At 42.8% G+C, this 25,172-nt stretch overlaps 1 protein-coding gene across 2 annotated transcripts; it reads left to right on the plus strand.

The window, feature by feature from the left end:
- On the plus strand, positions 1-23,391 carry LOC120034467 (rho GTPase-activating protein 27-like). 2 transcript variants are annotated; one of them, XM_038981040.1, is made up of 17 exons: positions 1-1,041; positions 16,064-16,549; positions 16,870-17,079; positions 17,186-17,269; positions 17,463-17,585; positions 18,111-18,197; positions 20,008-20,075; positions 20,162-20,249; positions 20,418-20,519; positions 20,641-20,739; positions 20,812-20,896; positions 21,051-21,179; positions 21,287-21,385; positions 21,476-21,553; positions 21,722-21,856; positions 22,009-22,114; positions 22,285-23,391. In XM_038981040.1, the coding sequence occupies exons 1-17, from the start codon at positions 58-60 to the stop codon at positions 22,460-22,462; spliced, it is 3,141 nt and encodes a 1,046-aa protein (XP_038836968.1). In that variant the 5' UTR covers positions 1-57; the 3' UTR covers positions 22,463-23,391. The 2 variants fall into 2 exon arrangements, with proteins under 2 accessions (XP_038836968.1, XP_038836969.1); XM_038981041.1 differs by having other exon boundaries at positions 21,054-21,179.
- Positions 23,392-25,172: the final 1,781 nt, after the last annotated feature.

Here is a 25,172-nt window from a genome sequence, read left to right on the forward strand (position 1 = left end):
AAGGGGGGGGGGGTGGGTGGCCACAACGGACACTGCCACGGCCACCACGCTGCCACAATGTCCTCCTTGGTGTGCAACATGGGGCTGGTGCTGGTAGAGTTTGAGTATGAGTACATGGGCCGCGATGGGGGCCTGGTGTCCATCAAGCCCAACGAACGCTACATCCTGCTGGCCAAGACCAATGACCACTGGTGGCACGTGAGGAAGAACGAGCAAGCAAGGCCCTTCTATATACCTGCTAAATACGTCAAGGAGCTCCCCGCAGAGTTCCCATCCCCGCTGGACTTTGCTGACCCACCCAGTCCTGATTTGGTTCCAATTCCGGTTCCTGCGCCGGTGCCAGTGCCAGTCCCAAAGCACTCTGTACCAGACCGGGCAGAAACGAGGGTGGGAGATGAGGTGACTATCCGCCTCCGCTCCCCGAAGAGACATCAGAAGACTGAGCACCGCATGTCCACATTTGGCGTACCCTTAGAATTCCACAACCCGTCTCCTGGGGCATTGAAGCGCGGCGGGCTGAACGACTCGCTGCCGGGCCTTCACTCCTACGTTGCCCTTGAGGTTCCATTAACAGTGCCCTCGCCTCAAGCCAACAATAGTGCCAAACACAAGAAGCAATTAAGCCTGAGTTCCAGTGTGCTCTTCGGCTCCTCCCTGTCGGTGGAGGAGTCTCTATCCCTGAACCCCCGAGCCCCCAGCTTCAGCCCAGCTGACCCCCTCCACCGGCCCTCCCAGGCCATCCCAGTGGAGACGTCCATCATTCCTGATGCCGAGGTCACCGGTGGCAGGATTCCCCATCAGGAACCTCTGAAAGAGCCGGAATGTCCTCTGGAGCTGGAGGAGGGAGAAAAGGAGAAATCTAGTGTGGAGCCTGAGGACGAATCGAAGGAGGACACTGAGAATATTTATGAATCCATATTGGACCTGAAGCTGGATGAGTCCCCTATAATAGTGGAGAAGACCCCGACTGTGAGTCCTGCTGCTGTGGCTGAACCTACACCTGTTATCGCTCCCACTTCTCCATCTCCAACACAGACACAGGTAAAAGTATTATCTGTAAAGTAGTTGTAAGTAGTGAACGTGCAGGGCGATTTGCCTTTTTGATCGCATTGGGGCCACAGTCTTTCCCTCACACTATGTATGTGCCTATGAAGGGATGATTAAAGGTGAGGCCCTTCATTACATGGGGCCTTTACGGGGCCTTTTACAGTTCATAGAGTAATAGTATCCCATGAAGTTCAATATCTGGGAGCCCCTTCCATAGGAAGTGGCTAGTTATTGTAGGATACATGTTGGATTAGTCTGTCTGGTAAAATGCAGCTGTTTTATGAATACATTGTTTAGAAGAGATCATGTTTTCATATTGTGAGGCCCCAACGGTCAAGCATGAAAATGAACAATTTGACCTCCTTTTGTGGCAGTTACTCCGTACCATCTGTCTCAAGGAAGTAAGAATGGGAGGAAGGGTGGGGGAGTTGTCCATTGACCTATACAGCAAGGCAGGCAGATAGACAGACACTCACTGGTGTTGTACATAGCAATTACAGAGACCAAGCAAATAGTTGGAATAGCATATCAAGTCAGACAATTAACACTGTGGGCAGGGTGCTGAAGAACCTGTTCACAGATGGTGGACATTTTCTTTCCTCCATTGCTTAAGATACCACAGGGAGGCACTGTCTGCAACTAAATGTTGTTGAGGAAATCAAGGTTGTTCCTGGCAACATCCACATATTCAGCTTCTACCCCCAAGCCATAAGACTGCTAAATTGTTTGTTAAATAGTTAACCAAATAGTTAACCTGGACTATCCGCATTGACCCTTTTTGCACAAACTTTTTGTCTCATCACATGCGCTGCTACTACTGTTTTTATCGGGCATAATATTCCTAGATATATGTACACACAATACATGACCAAAAGTATGTGGTAACTCATTCCAAAGTGATGGGCAATAATATGTGGTTGGTCCCCCCTTTGCTGCTATAACAGCCTCCACTCTTCTGGTAATGCTTTTCACTAGATGATGATGGAATATTGATGCAGGGACTTGCTTCCATTCAGCTACAAGAGCATTAATGAGGTCGGGCACTGATTAGGCCTGGCTCTCAGTCAGTGTTCCAATACATCCCAAAAGTGTTTGATGGGGTTGAGGTCAGGGCTCTGTATAGGCCAGTCAAGTTCTTCCACACCGATCTCGACACACCATTTCTGTATGGACCTCGTATTGTGAACGGGGGAATTTTCATGCTGAAACAGGAAAGGGCCTCCCCCAAACTTTTGCCACAAAGTTGGAAGCACTGAATCATCTAGAATGTCATTGTATGCTATATCGTTAAGATTTCCTTTCACTGGAGCTAAGGGGCCTAGCCCAAACCATGGAGCTAAGGGGCCTAGCCCCAGACCATTATTCCTCTTCCACCAAACTTTACAGTTGGCACTATGCATTGGGGCAGGTAGCGTTCTCCTGGCATCCACCAAACCCAGATTTGTCCGTTAGACTGCCAGATGGTGAAACATGATTCATCACTCCAGAGAACGCGTTTCCACTCATCCAGAGTCCAATGGCGGCGACCTTTACACCACTCCAGCTGATGGTTGGCATTGCGCATGGTGATCTTAGGCTTCTCGGCCATGGAAACCCATTTCATGAAGCTCCCGACAGCTCGGTACTGGCACCCTGTGTATATAGGCAACTTATTGTTACTCATTATGTATTTATTATTACTTTTCTTATTAAGTGTTTTACTTTTCTATTATTTCTCTATTTTCTTTCTCTCTGAATTGTTGGGAAGGGCCCGTAAGTAAGCATTTCACTGTTAGTCTAAACCTGTTGTTTACGAAGCATGTGACGAATGCAATTAAATATTCAAGTTAAAACTTCAGGAAGAGATTTGCTTATCGTATTTCTGTCTGGTAACTTGACTTTTTCACTGAAAGTTGCAGTCAACTGATTCGTTGAACAAGTTCAACTTCTCAGGAGACTATAGCTATAGTTCAGTCTTGACTCTGTGACTCCTCAATTGCCAATAGCGGTGAAGGAAGTGTGTTCAAAAGAAAAGAGCAGGAATACAATGGTGATTAGCATGACCACTGCTGTCAGTGGCATCACACATAATAGTCAGGAGAAACACATGAGGTTCTGTCTGCTAGCGTTAGTCATGAGGTTGTGGCCAGTCCGTTTAATGCTTTGGCCACAGAGATAATGAAATAGGGAGGCCAGAGGAAACAATGGAAGACAAAGGAAAAGAGGGTCAGTTACAGGGATGCACTGCTGAGGTGACGTCAACGGAGAATATGCTTTTTTGAGCCGTGTCGGCAGGAAGTGGTGAGATGCTTTTCAACTTTTCAAACATATGAAAATGTAAAAGTTCTCTGGTTATACCACTCACATTCACAGTCATTTAAAGAGCTGTAAAAAGTGCATGAACATGTTTTTAGGTCAGATAATAGGAAAATTATAGGAGAGACGAGAGGGATTAGGAAGGATCTATATCAGGGTTGTTCAGTGGGCGATTCCACGCCAGCGGGTGTAATCTTGCAAAGAGATCGTTTTGGCAGATCTCGTATAGAAACTTCAGAGGAAGGATGTTTGACATGCTTTTTACATTTGTATCACAAACAATTTGTTTAGAAAATCATGATAAAGTGGCCATTTTAGGCCCTTTTTAGACCTATACATGCCTCCTGTAAGACCCTATGATCTGTGAACTGCACATGATACCGACAACATCTTGGTGTCATTATCCTCCTTTATAGTGTGCTCTAACATATGGAGTATGTCTAGATTCTGAAATAAAAATGTTCACATTAATTTATTCAACATTAAAAATAATAATATCTCAAAACGACCCTTTTTTATTTTGTCAATTTAAGGACATATATTCTACAAGTACATCACATTTCCAGAGTGGACTCTGTTAATTCTGAAGTTATGATACATTTTATGAGCACCACCAATACAGTGGATGGTAAACAGATTCAAAGGGAATGCCCTCTGCTGTGGTTGGTTAATGACCTATATATTGTTAATGTCTATGTATAAAATGGGTCATATCATTAAAAGTATCAGAGAGCCACTCTGGAAATTGGACGGGTTTAAAGAGTATATTGTTCCAATTGTTTTAAATAAAAATAAGCTAAATCAAAAAGGATATTTTGGAGATAATCATATTAATATTTTTCATGTTGAATAAATGCTTGTGAAAATAGTACTTCAGAATCTAGACATACTCCATATGTTAGAGCACACTATAAAGGAGGATAATGACACCAAGATGTTGTCTGTATCATGTGCAGTTCACAGATCATAGGGTCTTACAGGAGGCATGTATAGGTCTAAAAAGGGCCTAAAATGGCCACTTTAATCATGATTTTCTAAACAAATTGTTTGTGATACAAATGTAAAAAGCATGTCAAACATCCTTCCCCCCAATGAAGTTATTACTATGTGAGAATTGCTAGAACAATCTGAGTTACCCAAAATATTTTTCACTCCTGCTAGTGTAGAATTGGCCCAATCCATTCCTGGGGGCCTCCCATGGGTGCACATTTTTGTTTTAGCCCAGCAAGAGCACACCTGATTCTACTAGTTAACAGCTTTGGTGATTGATGCTTGTACTGTTTACATAGGCCTACCTGGTGCACGATATTAAATAACTTATAAGCTATCCTGAATCACCGCTTTACATGAACTGCAGAGATGATATGCATTACACCGCAGTCTAATGTTGTCACTTGAAACAACATGACAAAAGACACACCGTCAAACAACACATTCACTTATGGGGCAAGATACTTTGAAATACACATTTTCCTCAGAAAGCCTGAACTTCTTCTCCCAAAGGAACTTTATCAGGCTTGAATCTGACTGGGAAGGGAGATATGTTATGATGCAGGAACCATGCAATTACAACACTCAGACACAAGTATGTTGTGCAGAGAGGAGGGTCAAAGGCTTCAGATCTCTCATAGGCTCAGAGGCAAACTTATTCAAGTGTCAAAAGTGGAGTCCCATGGTTTTGTTGAGTTTGGATTACAATTGACAGGCATTTATGTCAGAAGTTCGTGATCTTGTGAGACAGAATGCGATAGATAGAGCCAGGGTAAGTTCAAAGTTCATGCTGTACTAATGTAGTTTAAATATAGTAAAAAGTAGTTTAATGTTTGACTTTCGAGTCATTATTGCCTGCCTGTTTTAAATTAGTTGATGATAAATTATTTTAAATGAATCTGCATTTTATGTTTAACCTGCTGCACCAGTGTTAAGTTAACCATTGAATGTGTGTAAAGCTCTTTGTCCTGCCTACTATCTGTGTAAAGAAATTCACATGTAACCATCCTATGTATTCAACATCTTATCTTTTTATTGACTACTCAACTTTTGACACTTCTTGTTACAAAACTGGAATATCTGAACCTGCACAAAGATTAGTAACCTTGGGTTACATTTTAGTCAACATAGTACTACTTTTAGACTGCAGTGGAGGCTGCTGAGGGGAGGATGGCTCCTAATAATGTCTGGAATGGAGTTAATGGAATGGTATTAAACACATATGAGTTAATGGAATGGTATTAAACACATGAAAACACATATGTGTTTGATACCATTCCATTCACTCCATTCTGGCCGTTATTATGAGCCGTCCTCCCCTCAGCAGCCTCCACTGTTTTAGAGGTATTTGCTTCATTCTCACCTGCACAGTTTGATTTCTGTTATATTTAAGCAGGTACACAGAAGCCTGAGTTGCAGTAAGAAACAAACTAAAGTGTCTTTAAAACATGGCCACTCACTAAAAAGGACTCTATGCATGTCTGCACAATAACAATCGATTGGATTTCAGCCACATTCTGTGTCTGTTCACCTCTTTGCGTTTGACACAAAAGAAACATTGTGTGATTCCTCGGTTTCGGCTTTTGATTCTGTGGCCTTTCGTCAAGTGACTTGGTCTACTCACAGCACAGGAAAACAATGTTTGTTATATGGAAGCCGAACTGTAGGTGACATGTAGAATTAAATGATCATTTATCATGGCTGAGAAGCATGGAGTCATTCAATTACATTTGAAGTAGTGGACATTATATTTAGAACGTGACAGCCAATGAGTTGGTCAACTTCTGTAAGCAGCTACATAAGGAAGAATCCATTCATCATTTATAAAGACTGTATCCAAATAATTCAAGGTATGCACCCCTTTAACCTGATAACTCACTATTGTAAACCAGCCAAGCTGTATGAGTTAAAAACTTTACGCTATATATCCATTTTCAGAAATGTTGGTAAATTAGCTTTTATTGTTTGAAGAAATTATGAAAGAGATTGGTGTGTTTTTTCACTATCTAATCATGGCATGGGGTTGTTCAATGACAGACATGTATTTGTTTAAAATCTATCGCTTGATGGTTTCATTTCAGAGAGACAAATAATCATATTTTTTTGCTAAATATTACATATCCGCCTCACTCCCAGATAAATTAGTACTGCTAGGTTTTACACATTTAAATATAACAAATAACTACATGTTGTATAAAGAAATGTACAAATGATACATTTGTGACATCAATATATACAAACATTGTTTAGTCATTGCTTATTCAGAGCGACTTGCAGTAAGTGCATTCATCTTAAGATTGCTAGGTGAGACAACCAGATATCACAGTCAAATATACAGGATACGAACATTCCATTCCGGCTAAAGAATGGATATACTGTATAACGTTTAGCAAAAAAACACATTTTCATACACATCTAAAATCTATTGATAAAAAATCTGAGAACAGTAATATTTTACACACACATGAAGGTACCCATAAGCAACCACTTCTGATGAAAAAACCCAAATGTGAAAAATGGGTGGATATAGCATTTTGTAAATAAACTCTTCAGGTGTAGACAGTCATGAGAGCATGAACTTTTTTTATTGCCTTAATAGCTAAGTAATTCTAAATGTAGCCTGTGTCTGACTGCAACATGAGAATAAATAACTGCTAGATGCTTTGTGGTACAGGTATAATTAGCAACATGCATATTGGACAGGATGTAACATGCAGTATGACTCAATGAGCTTTCGATCATCTGATCATGTCTCACTCACAGTACTATAACATTTTCTGTAGCTCTTAAGCAATAAATGCACTCTTCTCTGTTTCTGATACAAATCAAATCAAATTGTATTTGTCACATGCGCTGAATTCAACAGGTGTAGACATTTCCATGCTTACTTACAAGCCCTTTATTTGAAATTTTTAAAGTAAGTAAGGAAATATTTGTTAAAACTAAATAAATAAAAGTAACACAATACAATAACAATAGCGAGGTTATATACAGGGAGTACCAGTACCGAGTCAATGTGCGGGGGTACAGGTTAGTCGAGGTAATTGAGGTAATATGTACATGTAGGTAGGGGTAAAGTGACTATGCATAGATAATAAACAATGAGTAGCAGCAGCATAAAAAAGGGGTCAATGCAAATATTCCAGGTGGCCATTTGATTAACTATCTAGCAGTCTTAAGGCTTGGGGTAGAAGCTGTTAAGGAGCCTTTTGGACCTAGATTTGGCACTCCGGTACCGCTTGTCGTGTGGTAGCAGAGAGAACAGTCTACGACTTGGGTGGCTGGAGTCTTTGAAAATGTTTAGGGCCTTCCTCTGATATCACGCCTTCCTCTGATATCTCCTGGTATAGAGGTCCTGGATGGCAGGAACCTTGGCCCCAGTGATGTACTGGGCCGTACACACTACCTTCTGTAGCGCCTTGTGGTCGGATGCCGAGCAGTTGCCATACCAAGCGGTGATGTAACCAGTTAGGATGCTCTCGATGGTGCACCTGTAGAACGTTTTGAGGATCTGAGGACCCATGCCAAATCTTTTCAGTCTCCTGAGGGGGAATAGGCATTGTTGTGCGCTCTTCACAACTGTCTTGGTGTGTTTGGACCATGATAGTTTGTTGGTGATGTGGACATCAAGGAACTTGAAGCACTCGACCCGCTCCACTACAGCTCTGTTGATGTGAATGGGCCCCCCTTTTCCTGTAGTCCATGATCAGCTCCTTTGTCTTTCTCATGTTGAGGGAGAGGTTGTTGTCCTAGCACCACACTGCCAGGTCTGTGATCCCTTCCCTATAGGCTGTCTCATCGTTGTCGGTGATCAGACCTACCACCATTGTGTCATTGGCAAATTTAATGGTGGTGTTGGAGTCGTGCGTGTCCACAAAGCCGTGGGTGAACAGGGAGTAAAGGAGTGGACTAAGCACGCATCCCTGAGGGGCCCCTGTGTTGAGGATCAGCGTGGCAGATGTGTTGTTGCCTACCCTTACCACCTGGGGGCAGTCCGTCAGGAAGTCCCGGATCCAGTTGCAGAGGGAGTTGTATAGTCTTAGCTTAGTGATGAGCTTTGAGGGCAAAATGGTGATGAATGCTGAATAGCATTCTCATGTAGGTGTTTATTTTGTCCAGGTGGGAAGGGCAATGTGGAGTGCAATAGAGATTGCGTCATCTGTGGATCTTTTGGGGCAGTGTGCGAATTGTACTGGGTCTAGGGTTTCTGGGATGATGGAGTTGATATGAGCCATGACCAGCCTTTCAAAGCACACTCACAGACGTGAGTGCTACGGGGCGGTAGTCATTTAGGCAGGTTACCTTGGCATTCTTGGGCACAGGGAATATGGTGGTCTGCTTGAAACATGTAGGTATTACAGACTCGGTCAGGGAGAGGTTGAAATTGTCAGTGAAGACACTTGCCATTTGGTCAGCGCATACGTTGAGTACGCATCCTGGTAATCCATCTGGCCCTGCGGCCTTGTGAATATTGACCTGTTTAAAGGTCTTACTCACATCGGCTAAAGAGAGTGTGATCACACAGTCACCCGGAACAGCTGGTGCTCTAATGCATGGTTCAGGGTTGCTTGCCTCAGAGCGAGCATAGAAGGCATTAAGCTCGTCTGGTAGGCTTGCATCGCTGGGCATCTAGCAGTTGGGTTTCCCTTTGTAATCCGTAATAGTTTGCAAGCCCTGCCACATACGACAAGCATCAGAGCCGGTGTAGTAGGATTCAATCTTAGTCCTGTATTAACGCTTTGCCTGTTTGATGGTTTGTCGGAGGCAGTGGTGGAAAAAGTACTCAATTGTCATATTTGAGTAAAAGTAAAGATACCTTATTAGAAAATGACTCAAGTGAAAGTGAAAGTCACCCAGTAAAATACTACTTGAGTAAAAGTCTAAAAGTATTTTAAATATACTTAAGTATCAAAAGTAAATGTAATTGCAAAAATATACTTAAGTATCAAAATTAAAAGTAAAAGTATAAATAATTTCAAATTGCTTATATTAAGCACATTTATTTATGGATAGCCAGGGGCACACACCAACACTCTGACATAATTTTCAAACAAAAGGTGTGTTTAGTGAGTCTGCTAGATCAGAGGTAGTAAGGAAGACCAGTGATGTTCTCTTGATAAATGCGTTAATTGGACCATTTTCCTGCCCTGCTAATCATTCAAAATGTAAAAAGTACTTTTCGGTGCCAGGGAAATGTATGGTGTAAAAAGTACATTATTTTCTTTAGGAATGTAGTGAAGTAAAATTAAAAGTAGTTAAAAATATAAATAGTAAAGTATAGTACAAGTACCCCAAAAAGTAACTTAAGTAGTACTTTAAAGTATTTTTACTTAAATACTTTACACCACTGGCTGGAGGGCATAACGGGTTTCTTATAAATGTCCAAATTAGTGTCTCGCTCCTTGAATGCGGCAGCTCTAGCCTTTAGCTCAGTGCGGATGTAGCCTGTAATCCATGGCTTCTGGTTGGGATATGTACGTACGGCCACTGTGAGGATGATGTCATCGATGCACTTATTGATGAAGCTTGTGAATGATGTTGTATACTCCTCAATGCCATCGGATGAATCCCGGAACATATTCCAGTCTGTGCTAGCAATTCAGTTCTGTAGTTCAGAATCCGCGTCATCTGACCACTTCCGTATTGAGCGAGTCACTGGTACTTCCTGCTTGAGTTTTGCTTGTAAGCAGGAATCAGGAGGATAGAATTATGGTCAGATTGACGAAATGGAGGGCGAGGGAGAGCTTTGTACACGTCTCTGTGTGTGGAGTAAAGTTGCACATGTGACATGCTGGTAGAAAGTAGGTACACCCACCCAGCCATAGTACCCAGTTAGCAGCACCCCTGGGCCGTTGTGCTGTGTGTTTACAAACAAAGGAGGAGCCCTTTCCTGTACTGTAGGGCTGCAAGCCTCACCCCAAACAACTGGAAACAAACACACGTTTCCATACTCCACTCCAATAGGCTAGCCCCCACACCACGCCAGTCCGCACACAAACACTGACGCACACACACTCAAGTTTTTGAGCAGAACTGTTTGCAGAGCTCCTGAATCCTGAAATGCTCTCATGACATAATTATTTAATTAGCTAAATGTAAACAGGCGATTTGAGTAAAGATACTCCCTTCAGTGTATCTCAATTACACGCACACATGCTTTTCTAAAACGTTAGTGTTTAGTTATGCAAGTTATCAGTGTTGTGTTGGCTGCATTCTGTGCGCTCGCGATCTATGCAGGCAAGAGAGGGTTAAACTGAGGAACATTGCAACCACTCCCAAGACTTGCTGCTGCTAGGCAGTGGCTTTAACTGTACTGTAGCGTACCTGACAAAGCATGGAGTGTGTGAGTGTACAATGTGGAATAGCGAGGTGAATACTGTATTTTAAAACTGGATAAAGGGAAAACTGAAGTCTGTATCTTCTAAATGATATATTTGAAGGATAGTCTACTCTACATTGAGCCTGGGATTAACCAAACAAACTTTAAACAGGTAATTTGCACTTTTTATGGTCGATGATGGCTCCATTTGTTGTTTAGATTTGGATTGAGGTTTTGGTCTGATTAAATAGGATTTTATGCGCATTAATAGCTACTAACTGTAACAGTTTTAATACATTTCTTATACATGTGGTGTAAATTACAGTGATTCAGAGTAAACATTAATTTCTATCAAATAGCCTGGTATTATTTGAGCACACATTTGATTTTTGAAAACATTACCTTCCTCCAGTTGACTTATCTTGTCAATATACTGTATATTTGTATGTGAAAATGGCATAGACCACAGTGTCTGTCAATGACCTCTGACATACACAGTGTTTGACCCTCAGATGCAAAATAGCTCAGGTATAGATTGTGATTATGCATTAGCCCAGACCATTATGTTCTTGTTCTGTAGGGGGGTATTTATGTCATGCTCTATAGGCTACTTACTATTACTCTAAATATCTACAGGCTGAATATGGGTCCATAACCTTGATAGTGTCAGCTGTTTTTTCTTCCGTTTATTAATATAAGGAATTGATGAGTCAGTCCACTGTTGATTGAATGGAAAGGCACATCAACCAGTAAACCATGTGGCACTCACTGCCATGCAGCATTCAGTCACCTCATCTGATTTCTAGGGTCAATACTGAGTGAGCGTTCGAAGAGTTAAGATGAAGACAGTATAAAGCGAGACTGAGATTATGCTTTTATATAGTTCCAATCTGTCCATATACACTGAGTGTACAAAACATTAGGATCACCTTCCTAATATTTAGTTGCATCCCCTTTTGCCTCATAACAGCCTCAACTCATCGGGGCATGGACTACAAGGTGTCGAAAGCGTTCCACAGGGATCCTGTCCCAATGTTTATTTTTAATTTTTTTAACCTTTATTTAACTAGGCAAGTCAGTTAAGAACAAATTCTTATTTACAATGATGGGCTACCGAGGAACAGTGGGTTAACTGCCTTGTTCAGGGGCAGAACGACAGATTTGTTGACTCCAATGCGTCCCACAGTTGTGTCAAGTTGGCTGGATGTCCTTTGGGTGGTGAACCATTCTTGATAAACATGGGAAACTGTTGTGCGTGAAAAACCCAGCAGCGGTGCAATTCTTGACACACTCAAACCGGTTCTCCTGGCACCTACTACCATAAAACCCTTTCAAAGGCACTTCAATATTTTGTCTTGCCCATTCACCCTCTGAATGGCACACATACACAATCCATGTCTCAATTGTCTCAAGACATAAACATTTTTCTTTAACCTGTCTCCTCCCCTTCATCTACACTGATTGAAGTGGATTTAACAAGTAACATCAATAAGGGAACCATAGCTTTCACCTGGATTCACCTGGTCAGTCTATGTCATGGAAAGAGCAGGTGTTCCTAATATTTTGTACACTCAGTGTATCTCTATTCCACTACAGTGATTTTACAATAGTACATTTTAAACCATCACGTGTCAATCAGTTGTAGTTCATTTTAAACTGTAAAGTGTCAATCAGTTGTAATTTCTCGAATATTCTGGCACATTATACGCAATTACATTATCATAAATGACACATTGGGTCCAGTATGTACATCTGTAATTGTCTTTGACTTCCTTGTTCCTGTTTATGCAGTTTCAAAAGGCTTGATGTAATTGTAAGTGTGATAATATTATGATGACGGGCATGACAAGGTTTGCCCCAGCCCTGCCAGGGAGAAGGGGTCAAACTACAAGGGAGGAATGCCATCTTGGTTTTCATTGCTAGTAGATATCAATCATTGACAATGAGTCACAAGCAGAAAGTTAATACTTGACCATAACCTGCTTGGATACACGCAGCCAGGAACATAATCTGATGTAAAGGTATGTTATCGCTTTTCCTTCTGTGACAGTAGGCCTATCCTAGAGAGATTACAAAAAGTCACACTATTGCCATTATCCACTTTGACTCCAAACAAATGGTTGGCATGACAGGTATTGCTGACTGGCAGAAAATGTTCACGTTGCTGTGTGTGAACCAGTCATTCTGGTATCCTTACCATTTACTTTGGTTTGAGGAGGCTGGTATGCTATTTAGCGAGGAGGCTTTAGTGCATAAGAAATAATGTGTTTCCTTCCGGTTGATTGAAAGAATCATCACCACAATCACTTTTATTACTATTATGCATCTGTTATTAATATCATTTTAGATTATTCTGCTACACGCACCTGCACTTGTAGCTTATTGTTGTGTTACTACTGTAAAGGAAGATGGGTAGGCTAGGCTTAATTAACATCTACTTTAGAAAAACTTTCCACAGCCAGGTGTTGATGTTTTAACCTGAATGTGTAGTCAGTAGTCACTGCCACATTCCAAAGACAACTCTCCCACCGCAAAGAAGAACCTATCAGGTGGTGTTAACCGAAACCTGAAAGTGAGTGAGTGTTTGTTTTTAGTTTTACTTGCATATTTACTGCTGCCCATGCTCTGCGTTGCCCAAGGCATGTTTATTAATTTGTAGCGTTTATTACTCTGTCTAATGAAGCAGGACTGTATAGTGATTCTAGGATTGTGAGTATCAACCTCTATCCAGCAGCTTTGTAACCCAGGTGGTTTCTAGGGTGTGTCTGTCGGAGGTACCATTTGAATAACAAAACAATTATGTTGGTACAAGAGTCTGGAGTTCTTTTTATGATGTTGTCATCTGTTGCGTCATGCACACACATACCCACCTTCCTAATATTGATTTGCACCCCCTTTTGCCCAGAACAGACTCAATTTGTTGGGAAATGGACGACAAGGTGTTGAAAGCGTTTCACTGGGATGCTGGCCCATGTTGACGCCAATGTTTCCCACAGTTGTGTCAAGATGGCTCGATGTCCTTTGGGTGGTGGACCATTCTTGACACATGGGAAACTGTTGACCATGAAAACCCCAGCAGCGTTGCAGTTCTTGCGACACTCAAACCAGGCACCTACTACCATACCCCATACTTAAATATTTTGTCTTGCCCATTCACCCTCTGAATGGCACACATATACAATCCATTTCTCAATTGTCTCAGGGCTTAAAAATCCTTCTTTAACCTGTCTCCTCCCCTTCATTTACACTGATTGAAGTGGATTTAACAGGTGGCATCAATAAGAGATCATAGCTTTCAACTGGATTCCCCTGGTCAGTCTATATCATGGAAATAGCAGGATTTCCTAATGTTTTGTACAATCAATGCCAGCTGTTCATAGGACATGAACAGTGGGCAGACTCGCGTATCACAGGTTGACCTTTAGGTACCACCAAACCGGGATCCACAGCTTCTGACAGACACCTCAGGTCTCAGAGAAGGTGATGTCACAGCACAAAGAAACACTATCCATGCTATCTGCTACAGCATCATTCCAGCACAGAACTAATACTCTCATTGTGCACATTTTAGACGTTAGAGTACCTTCAGGTATAGAGGTGTGTGTATGTATCAACGTGTTCTGGTGTTTTACTTCATACTTGCATAAGTATTACGCAGGTACTTTACGGCCGAGATGTTGTAAGCAGTATAAACGACCCAACTGGGATGTGTGTTTATGTTCAAAACTTCCATTAGCCCATCTTGAGAGGAAATGACAGTTGGACAGTCGACTCCCATCCTCCACCCAGTCATGTATCTTATTTGTGTTTTTCTTGAAAGTATTTAGGTCTGTACAGTCCGTCTGTGTGTTCAGGCCAGTGTACGTCCATGTGTGGTACACAGAAGAGTCTTGCCGATATGAAAGAAACCTTACCTCTGAGCCAGGCTTTTCTTTTAAAGCTATTTTTTCATGAAGAATGTCTGTTTTACAAGGTGCGAATTGGGCAACCCGAAGACAGTTATTCCCTGGTCTCTGGCTTTTTCAGTGTTTCTTAAAAATGTATTCAAACCTAAAAACAAGTCCCTCTTCAAGCCAGGTAGTAATCAAAAGAAGGAACTGGTACATGGTCTGAAAAACCTGTGGTATGTCCTTGCCAATACTTCTGCTTTTGGATCTATTAGTTAAAATGTTATATCCCCAGATGGGATGCAACATATTTGATCATTACATAATTCGAAGAGGTGCCTTTTTCAGGGAATATGACCGACATGATCTTCAAGGCTTGCCGTAGCTTCAGGCACAGGCTTGTGACTTTTCTGGGTGTCTCCCATGTAAGTACCTAAGAGTGTGCGTCCCAATTATGGTATTTTCCTTCATGACCACTAATCTAAGACTTCATGGTCATTTCACTCAGCCTGTCCTAATTTTTGTGTCTGTGCCAATTGAATTACATGTTCAATTCTATGCCTGCAGTACTTAGCCTACATGTGAGGGCGGCAGGTACAGTACACTAGAGGTTAAGAGCGTTGGGCCAGTAACCGAAAGGTCGACTAGGTGAAAAATCTGTCTGCACTTAACCTTAATTGCTCCTGTAAGTCGCTCTGGATAAGAGTGTCTGCTAAATTACTGAAATGTATATGTGGCCTATAGTACTGTATTTAGCTGTGACATCATCTGTTCAAACTTCCCCAGTCTTTATAGCTTCTTATAATGTCTGGCTCATGTTGAAATGTGTTTATCTATGAAGTGACGGTCTGCCACACAGCTCCCTGTGGTCTACTCACCTCCACGTGGTGGAAATCTACTCTGTTTGAGATGGGATGTTTTGCTCTTTACTTCCACACCCCTGAGATGTATGTAGGGTTCGGGAAAGACATTAATAGGACAGATCACTTTTTTGGATGCAGATATTACTGCCGTATGGCCATTTCCTCTAAAACTGAAAAAAGGCTTACAATTGAATGTTGATATTGTCTGTACTCTTTTAAGAAAGAAAAAAAACACTCAAAAGCGAGATCCACATATAGCTCTTTAAATGCATGCACTTTGTAAGAATGGGCATATTGTGATGAGTTGGGTAACAGCCTATTCAAACAAAGGGGTTGGGAGAATGATATTTGATCCCAAGTCAGTGTTTTGTTACTTGATGGGAGAAAAGGGAGGTGCAGGTAGAGAGAACTTTTTTCCCCTCTGTCTTTTGTGTTGTGGAGATTCTCACGGATTGTTCTCATAGGGGCTGATGGGGCTATTGGCTTCACCGCAAATAAGGTGAGGTTGGGTAGTACTACGCAGGCAGTCAGTACTCTGTTCATATAGAGCACAAGATATTATTGACTAGTGGCTCGGTGGCCATTTAGGACTGGGGTGAAACATTTATTCCTCATGTTATTCCTGATGACTGACCTGACTTTTCTTTCATCTCTGTCTCCAGGTGGAAAATGCCAGCCCCAACACTGCTGTTTACGCCAACGTCACCGAGCTGAAGAAAAACATCCCACAATCCCCTCCGTTAGTAGCTCTGAGTCCTGACTTGCCTCTTACCCAGGAGGGATGGCAGGTGCACACTGACAAGGACAGCGGGAAAGAGTTCTATTACCGCCCAGCCACGGGCCAAACCACTTGGGCCGACCCCCGTAGCACCCTCCCCTCCACAGACATGGAGCTGCCCAAGGAGGCGTTGGCTGTCCCGGCCCTGTCCATGGCCCTTTCCCCGGCCCTGTCCCCAGCCCTTTCCCCGGCCCTGTCCCCTGCCTCATCCCAGGGTTCCAACTGGGAACAGGTGTTGGATGAGACCACAGGTCGAAACTACTTCTATAACCCCACCTCTGGGGCCACGTCCTGGGGAGCTCCGGAGCCCATCGCCCCCTCCTCTCCTGTTACTGAGCCTCCTATGCTGAAGCTCCCAGACAGAGGACCGGTAGGGGTTAGCTTATGCTTTATTTGACTAATATGGCCATTGTTTCAAGCTCATCAACAGATAAGGCTTCTAAAATACAGATTCATGGTCTTGAGGGAGACTTGTTTCGTTAGTTCATTAGCTAGTTATGTCTTAAGCCTGTTATGGCATACACTTACTTTTTGCTGTTTATTCTCAGTGTTACTAGTCAAGTTACTAAGAACGTTTGCCATTTGAGCAGAATCGCTAGCATGTTATGAACCATGTCATAAACTTTTTAGAAATTGGCCACTCAGTTTGAGTTCCATCTTAAAAGCATTTGCGAATCTTCTGTTCCTCAGCCCCCTCTCCCAAAGGAAGACTACCTGACAGAAGACCACGAGGCTCCAGACACTTCCTCCTCGGTGTTCCCCAAAGACCTCCTGCCAATGCCACAGGCTAAACAGGCCGTCATACCTCGGGCCACTCTAGACAGTGTCCCGGTGGGCTGGAAGCGCTCCATGGATGCAGATGGGAAGACCGTTTTCACCAGCGAACGCACACAGGAGCAGGTAAGTGTATTGAATGGAGGTACAGAGCTTTGAAAGGGTAGCGGTTTGAGAAACCATGCAGTGTGTGTCAAACACTGTTTTGTCCTGTGTGTGTGTATCCTGGCAGTGGCTCAAGTCTGTGGATCAAGAAGGAAAGACGTACTACTACCTGAGAGACGGCTCCAGATCCCAGTGGAACCTTCCAGCAGAGGTGAAGAGAAGCAATATTGTAATTTCAAGGAATGGTTGAGTGTCTTTTTACCAGGTCTCAAAGAGCTTGACATTGTATGGGGTAACTCTGTACTGCACATAGGTGAAAAAAAATATGCCCTTACCTCAGATAAGTTGGGTTTGATTAAATAGGCCAGGGCCTTTACACTGTTTGTTTCTGTTAACCCTCTCAGCTCCCAGTTGCATCCAGTCTGCCTAAGGTGAGGAATGGAGTGGACCAGGACAGTCCGCCGGTTCTGAAGAACTGGAGACACACCATCGGCCCAGCTCAGTTTGGCCCCTCCCAAGAAGACAACGTAAGTAGCTGGGGAGCCCAGAGCATGGACAGGGACGTTGAGGGAGGTTTCACACCGTTGGTATAGCAACAGACGTTTATGGGCCATTAGAATCTCTTTTTGGAATCTAGACTGAATTTGGCACTACGGTATAGGAACATAGAAACTGCAGCATTGGCCATTCTGGTAGTCCCAAGCAAACAAGCCATTAGGACTAGTCCCTGACATGAGACACCTGGCCCTCACAGTTTTATGCACAATGCCCTTGTGGAAGGATGTCGTTGTGTATGTGTCGTTGTCGACCCCCTCAACAGGAGATGGAAACACCTGTCCTAGTTGATTTCCTCTCAGGAGGTCACTTACAAGCCTAAATGGGAGAAACTACAACAAGAATGGAGGGGGCAGGGGAGAAAGCGGATAGAATTATGACTCATAAAATTTGACAGGATTTCTGCTGAAGAGGGAAGCTCTGTTTGAACAATAAGTTCCTATCGACTACTGTTGACTAACCAACCTGAACCCAATTCCCTCCCTTGCGTTTGGCAGAGGTTCTTTCCAACACATAGGAGAAACGTTTCGGACATCACCAGTGAAGCATCCAGCTCAGGCAACTCCCCCGAGACGCCACACCATGTAAGTACAGTAAGAACATACGACACGATAAGGTTTTGAATCCATAGGGATCTTTGTCAGGTCATTTTCTACTGGCCCTCAATAATAAATGATACGTGTTTGGACTAGTACACACAATAATTGAATTGGAAATTGCATTATTTTTCAACAATGATTTTATTGTTAATTTTATGAATTTTAATTCATTAATTTCCTGAAGTGGAATTGACTAAAACCCTACTACTAACTCAATAAAATGTACTCTACTGTACAGACAGCACACAAGCACTTCTAAATGACAAAGAGCCTGAAGACCCATTATTCCATTCATTGAAGAATTGTATTGTTTTCTCCATAAAGACCGATAGGTTGGGAGTACGGAGTAGACTGTCACATCTGAGCACAGACTCACATCATGAGCACGTAGGTTCTTACGGCCCACGTCAGGCCTGATAGATGCATAGTGTAGTTTGCCAGACAGGCATTGCATTCTGGTGGTGTGTGGGTGTTCTGATCTAACTAACATACTATGATATAGAATTGGATAGGAGAACTAACGGCGCTTGGGAAGGGGAGCTAATGGATTAGATATTGGCTACAGTACATACTATATACATGTATGCTCTTAAAAGGGCTGAATAAGAGTTTCTTATGTTTAAGTTTAAGTGAAACTACTAACTTTGAATGGGTTGTTCTCTCTCTTCACTTCGTGTGTGGATAAGAAAGCTATCTGGATAACAAGCATCTGCTAAATCAGGGCTAAATCAGGGCTAAATCAGGGTCCTGCCCCCCCCCCTGGGTGCACATTTTGGTTTTTGCCCTAGCACTACACAGCTGATTCAAATAACCAACTCATCATCAAACTTTTATTATTTGAATCAACCCTGTACTAAATGATCGTGTCATGATAGACCACCATTGACACTACCCCCTAGTGGGGAGAGGGAGCATTTGTAGTTGTTTTTGTTGGACCTTTGCAAGTGGTGGCTTGTTGGGTAGTACTTTCAGATCTGATTGACACCATATTTTATTGCATTGCCTTTCAAAGCATTGTGCTGAATGTACTTATGACGCTGTCTTATGTAGTAGGCACAGTAATGTCAAAGTGCTGAATGTCAATGCTATAAGCAAAGTCAACCCCAAAGGATCATTTCCCATTTTATGAATCCATGCAAACATACTCACGCCCAAGCATGTATAACTGTGCACTCATGCACAAAGATGCACACACACATATACTAAGATTGACCACTCCCATGTTGACACCTGACTCACATTTCAAAGGTGTAAAGAATCTGCTACTTATACTCTTTGCTCTTTACCTGTGCTCATAGCCCAAGAATTCAGCATAACCTGGAACACTGCCAACACAAACATTTGTTGCTGCCACCTAGTGGCCTAGTATATGCATTGCAAAGTCACAGCAATACTTTATCCAGGCCTAGAAGTATAGCTCACAATTACAATAATCTGTTAACATGAACAGTCCAATGTTCATATCAGCAAGTAGGCCTATGGGCAAGTCCAGTAGCATATGGCCCAATGTGGGTACTAACTGCTTAACTCATTTACCTATGTATGTCAGTGAAAACCATGAAAACCATGTGTTTGATACGATTTCATTCACTCTATTGCGGACATTATAATGAGGCGTCCTCCCCTCAGCAGCCTCCACTGATGTGCGTACAGTACAATATAACTAACAACATCTTTAAACCTGATCTGAGGTCTGTGGGTTGATGGTAATCACCATTAGTAGAAATGTTCATATACTCTCACTCTGTCATTTGTGATATTTTGTTAATATTTGTCTCTATTTTGCTCGTTTTAGACACATCTACTGGAGAAGGCAGGGATCCTGAACAAAACCAAGGTGGCCGACAATGGGAAAAGAATTAGGTAATGTCAAGTCAACCACAAAAATTACAACACATTGTGATTTGCGCAATGGACCAATGATTCCTTATTTTCTGGTTTTCTAATAGGAAGAATTGGAGTCCGTCATGGACAGTGCTGCATGGAGGCATTCTCACGTTTCACAAAGACCCAAAATATGCACCCTCAGGAAACTCTGTAAGAACATTTTGCTACAATAACCACTCACAACCACCACTTTAGAAAATAAGGTCATTGTATTCATAAAGAATGATTTGCTTGCTTGTCAGGATTGGGTGTCCTACAACCTACTATTACGAACCACCAGGTCTGTTGAATGAATGTCATTGGTCCGTGATTCCTCAGAACAAGACCAATCAGATCACCCCAGAGTACACAGTGGAGCTGCGGGGAGCCACTGTGGGCTGGGCCCCCAAGGACAAGTCCAGCAAGAAGAACGTTCTGGAGGTATGGGCTGTGTTTAACGTCTGTCAGGGTTGAAGTCAGTTCTATTTCATTGAATTCAGGAACTGAATCAAAATGAATTGAATTTAACTCTTGGTATGGCTTTTTCCCTCTCCCGCTCCAGTTGAAAACGCGTCATGGGTGTGAGTACCTGATCCAGTACGACACAGAGAGCATCATTTGTGACTGGCACAGGATCATACTGGACACCGTCAGACAGCTGGTGAGTATCCAGGAGGTGTCTATGTGACAAGTTCTAATTAGAGTAGGCCAAGTATAACCTCTCCTCTCTCAGGACCAAGATCACTTGTCGGAAGAGGAAGAGGAGGAGCCTATGGAGAAATCTCCACTTGCTTCAGACAGAGACAAGAGGACCAGCTGTAAGTATGAGTGTCCTACAACCTACTGTTATGAACCACCAGGTCTTTCAATGCTTTTGAGGTGTAAATAGGTGTAAAATGTCAATATTTGATAACTGGGCATTAGATTAGGTAGTTAACGAAAGCTGCATCCATTATAAATTGCCCTCTCCAGCAGCCACCAAAATTACGCCAGGCATCAGTGCCGAGTCATCAGATCAGGGGCGTGTCCGCACCAAACTACGCAAGTTCCTCCAGAAGAGGCCCACACTGCAGTCAGTGAAGGAGAAGGGCTACATAAGAGGTAAGACTGGGCTTTATAGCATGTTTATATGACATAGCAGAGTAACCTTATTGTATCTCTATGATACCTTTACGGCACTCAGAATGTTTTTCATCGTGGTTCTCTAGATAATGTGTTTGGTTGTCATCTGGACACGCTGTGCCATCGAGAGAACAGCACTGTGCCCAGGTTTGTGGAGAAGTGCATCAGGGCAGTGGAGATTAGAGGTAGGTATTCCTTCTTTATCCTGAGACCGTAATATCAACCTTTACCTTTACCATCTCTAAAGAGGCAACGCAATTGTGCATTCCCCTTAGGTCTGGACATTGATGGGATCTACAGAGTTAGTGGGAATCTAGCTGTCATTCAGAGACTACGCCACAAAGCAGATCATGGTAAAGCAAGTTTCAAGGACTAGTAATGTATTTGTAGATGGAGCATCTTGCAGTATTATCAAATCAAATCAAATCACATTTTTATATCAACCATATTCTCTGTCCTCATGCTCCCTCCCTCCCTCCCTCCCTCCCTCCCTCCCTCCCTCCCTCCCTCCCTCCCTCCAGAGGAAAATCTGGACCTAGAGGATGGTCAGTGGGAGGAGATACATGTGATCACAGGGGCGCTGAAGCTCTTCCTGAGGGAGCTGCCTGAACCTCTCTTCCCTTTCAGCTTCTTCGACAAGTTTATCGCTGCCATCAGTAAGTCTAGGCCAGGTCCTAATGAAACATTCTGGATGCATCTCAATAGTCAGACTCAAATTACATGATAGTAATGAACTGACATAGTCTGACCTAAATAGCATGAAAGGATGTGAATAAATTGACATTTGGGATGACTCTTTCTCTGGTAGAAATCCAGGACTATCCTCAGAAGGTGTCATACTTCCGTGACCTGGTGAGGTCCCTTCCCCTGCCCAACCACGATACCATGCACCTCCTTTTCAAACATCTCCTCAAGTGAGTGCTTGTTGTGGTAGAAACTGGCATTTATTTGTATATATACATATATAATTCTATTGTTTTACATAAAACTATAAAAACGATATAAATAACTGAACACTTTTCACTCTCCTCATACTTCCTTTCACACCCTCTTCTCCTCATCCCCTCCTCTTCCTCTCTTCCAGAGTGATTGAGTTTGGGGAAAAGAACCGTATGTCAGTCCAGAGTGTGGCCATCGTGTTTGGCCCTACGTTACTCAGGCCCCAGACTGAGTCGGCCAACATAACCGTTTACATGGTCTTCCAGAACCAGATTGTGGAGCTCATCCTCAAAGAGTTTGAGACAGTGTTTGCCCCCAGCTGAGACATGTTCTATGGCATCCATGAGTCAAGAGGGATGGAGACAATGGGGGTTGTCAAGTCCTGGGAAAAGACTGATGGTTACATGGGTTGTTAGATTTGGTAAAGGGAGTTTTTTTTTCTGTCAGTGAACTAGCCTTTAACTGTGGTAGTTCCAAGTCTTCAACCTTCATCCCAAGTTTCAAACTCGTGCTGTCCATGCATCCATCCATTCATCCATCTGTTTTGGTACTTCCACTCAAAAGAACATTGACAAAAAGGAAGTTGAGGGAAAAAGGGAAAATGGATGAACATGTTGACATACCAAAGTTTACCATGGATCCGATGACAATACCTGGCATTAGGCATCATGTTTAGTTTTACGAAGAAAATATATATTACATGTAGGTGTACATGTATTTGGGGGAATATTCTGATGTTGTATCCATGGTTTGGAGTGACATATCTGAGACAGATTGGTCTTTTTAGTGGATGACCTCTTAACTATATGTTAAAGTCTATGAAAAATATTAAATATTGTATACCTTCCCGAATGTTACCTTATCAACAATACAACTATGAGATCGTCCTTATCAAACCAATTAAAATGGTTGTTGTTGCTTTCCTTTTGGTGAGCCATTCAGATTTCATACCTCGGCCTTGACTGTAAAGTTATTTGATTACTTCCTAATTTAGAAAAAGGCTGTGGATTTATCAAGGAATACTACTTGCGACTATATTGTGGTTCATTATGCATAACGTGGCTGTACGTTATGGGCAGTACATATGAAAATATATTATGATAGAGCATAACTGTACATTATGGTTGTTTTATAGTATTAATGTTATTACAGAACAAGGATAAGAACAATATATCAAGATATTTTGAACAACTTTTTTCTCTGTACATAAGAGTTCACCTTATAAATGAATGTTCTTCTAATAAAATAATGTAATTTCTGTCAATGTTTCTGTCCAAAAGGCTGTGAAGTATTTGTGGTTAATCATATCAGTAATGTTAGTTCATCAAATGTAGCTGTAGCTCTGCCCACCGGTGAAGTGGAGCAGAGCATGCTGGGTGATCTACAGCTCAGAGAATAAGATCAGTAGTCAGAGTAAGAGTAATAAGATCAGTAGTGAGAGAAAGTTCCAGCCATCCTTGTCATTTCCCACCAGTTAGCTTTCATTGTGTTAGCACACACACACACACACACACACACACACACACACACACACACACACACACACACACACACACACACACACACACACACACACACACACACACACACACACACAGTCTTGTACAGCTAACCTTGTGGGGACATACAATTCAGTCCCATTCAAAATCCTATTTTCCCTAACCCCTAACCCCTAACCCTAAACCTAACCCTAATCCTAACCCGTACTCTTACCCTAACCCTAACCCTAACCCAAAAACCTAAACTTTATCCTAACCCTAAACCTAACCCTAGCTCCTAACCCTAACCCTACAACTAACCCTAGCTCCTAACCTTAATATTTAACTTAATTCTAACCCTAACACTAATTCTAACCTTAACCCTAAACCCCCTAGAAATAGCATTTGACCTTGTGGGGACTAACAAAATGTCCTCAGCTGGTCAACTTTTTGTTCGTTTACTATTCTTGTAGGGACTTCTGGTCCCCACAAGAATAGTTAAACACGTCCACACACACACACACACACACACACACACACACACACACACACACACACACACACACACACACACACACACACACACACACACACACACACACTTTGGTTAAAGCAAGTCGCCAGCCCATTCATACTACATACACTGTGTGGTGCATCTTCAGCATTATTAAACCGCCTCAACTGGAATCCTACCTGTCTGTCATCTGTGCCCTTACCAGCACACGGGAACGAACACATGAAGTAAAACCTAACCTTAAGAATATACAGTCCACCAAGTCCTCACTTACATTGTGGTCCTTTCGAGCCGGATAAAGGTGTTTACTCCCGGATCAAGATGCATTGAGTTACCGGTGAAGCCTGGACCAGGTCTGATCATCCAAGGCGCCAAGCCTCACCTTATCCAAGTTATAGTAGCACAGTATGTACATGGGCAAGAAGACGACCTTCAACCTCGCATGGCGGGAGCTGCCAAGATGACACCCCTCACTCCACCCAGTCCCTTCCTCTCCAGGCCAGATGGGACACAACTCCAGATGAGTGGGAGACCTTCAGAGAGCACAGGTCTGTCCTAAACCCTCATCTGACCCATGAGAGCAGAAGGATGAGCTACTGTAAGCAGAGTAAGGAGCAACATAGAGGTCTGTCCATGGTCTGCTACAGTCACTGGGAACACAGGAAGCCACCTACAGAGAACGAGCTAGTGAGAGAGTACATCGAACAAGGGAAAGCCCAGCTGCGGCAGTCCCAGCGAGCTATGCAAGTCAGGCTCACTCAGTCACATGAGCAACAAGAAGAGATGGTACAGCTCACTGAGACTCTCCGCTCCGTGCTGCCACAGCTCACATCCCAGTCTATAGCTAGTCTCTCTCCCACTAAGCCAGCCCCTACAGAGCCCTCATCCCGAGGTACCCTTCCAGCAGATAGAGGTCTGCTGGCACCACCACGGCCCGCGTCAGAGCTGGTTGAGCATACAAAGCCATCTCCCAACGAAGAAGATGCGGCTTGCGATGGACAGTTTGACAACAGTGAGTGGTTTGACACAGTTTGACAACAG

The sequence above is a fragment of the Salvelinus namaycush genome, chromosome 41 (assembly GCF_016432855.1).
Source record: "Salvelinus namaycush isolate Seneca chromosome 41, SaNama_1.0, whole genome shotgun sequence".
NCBI lineage: Eukaryota > Metazoa > Chordata > Actinopteri > Salmoniformes > Salmonidae > Salvelinus > Salvelinus namaycush.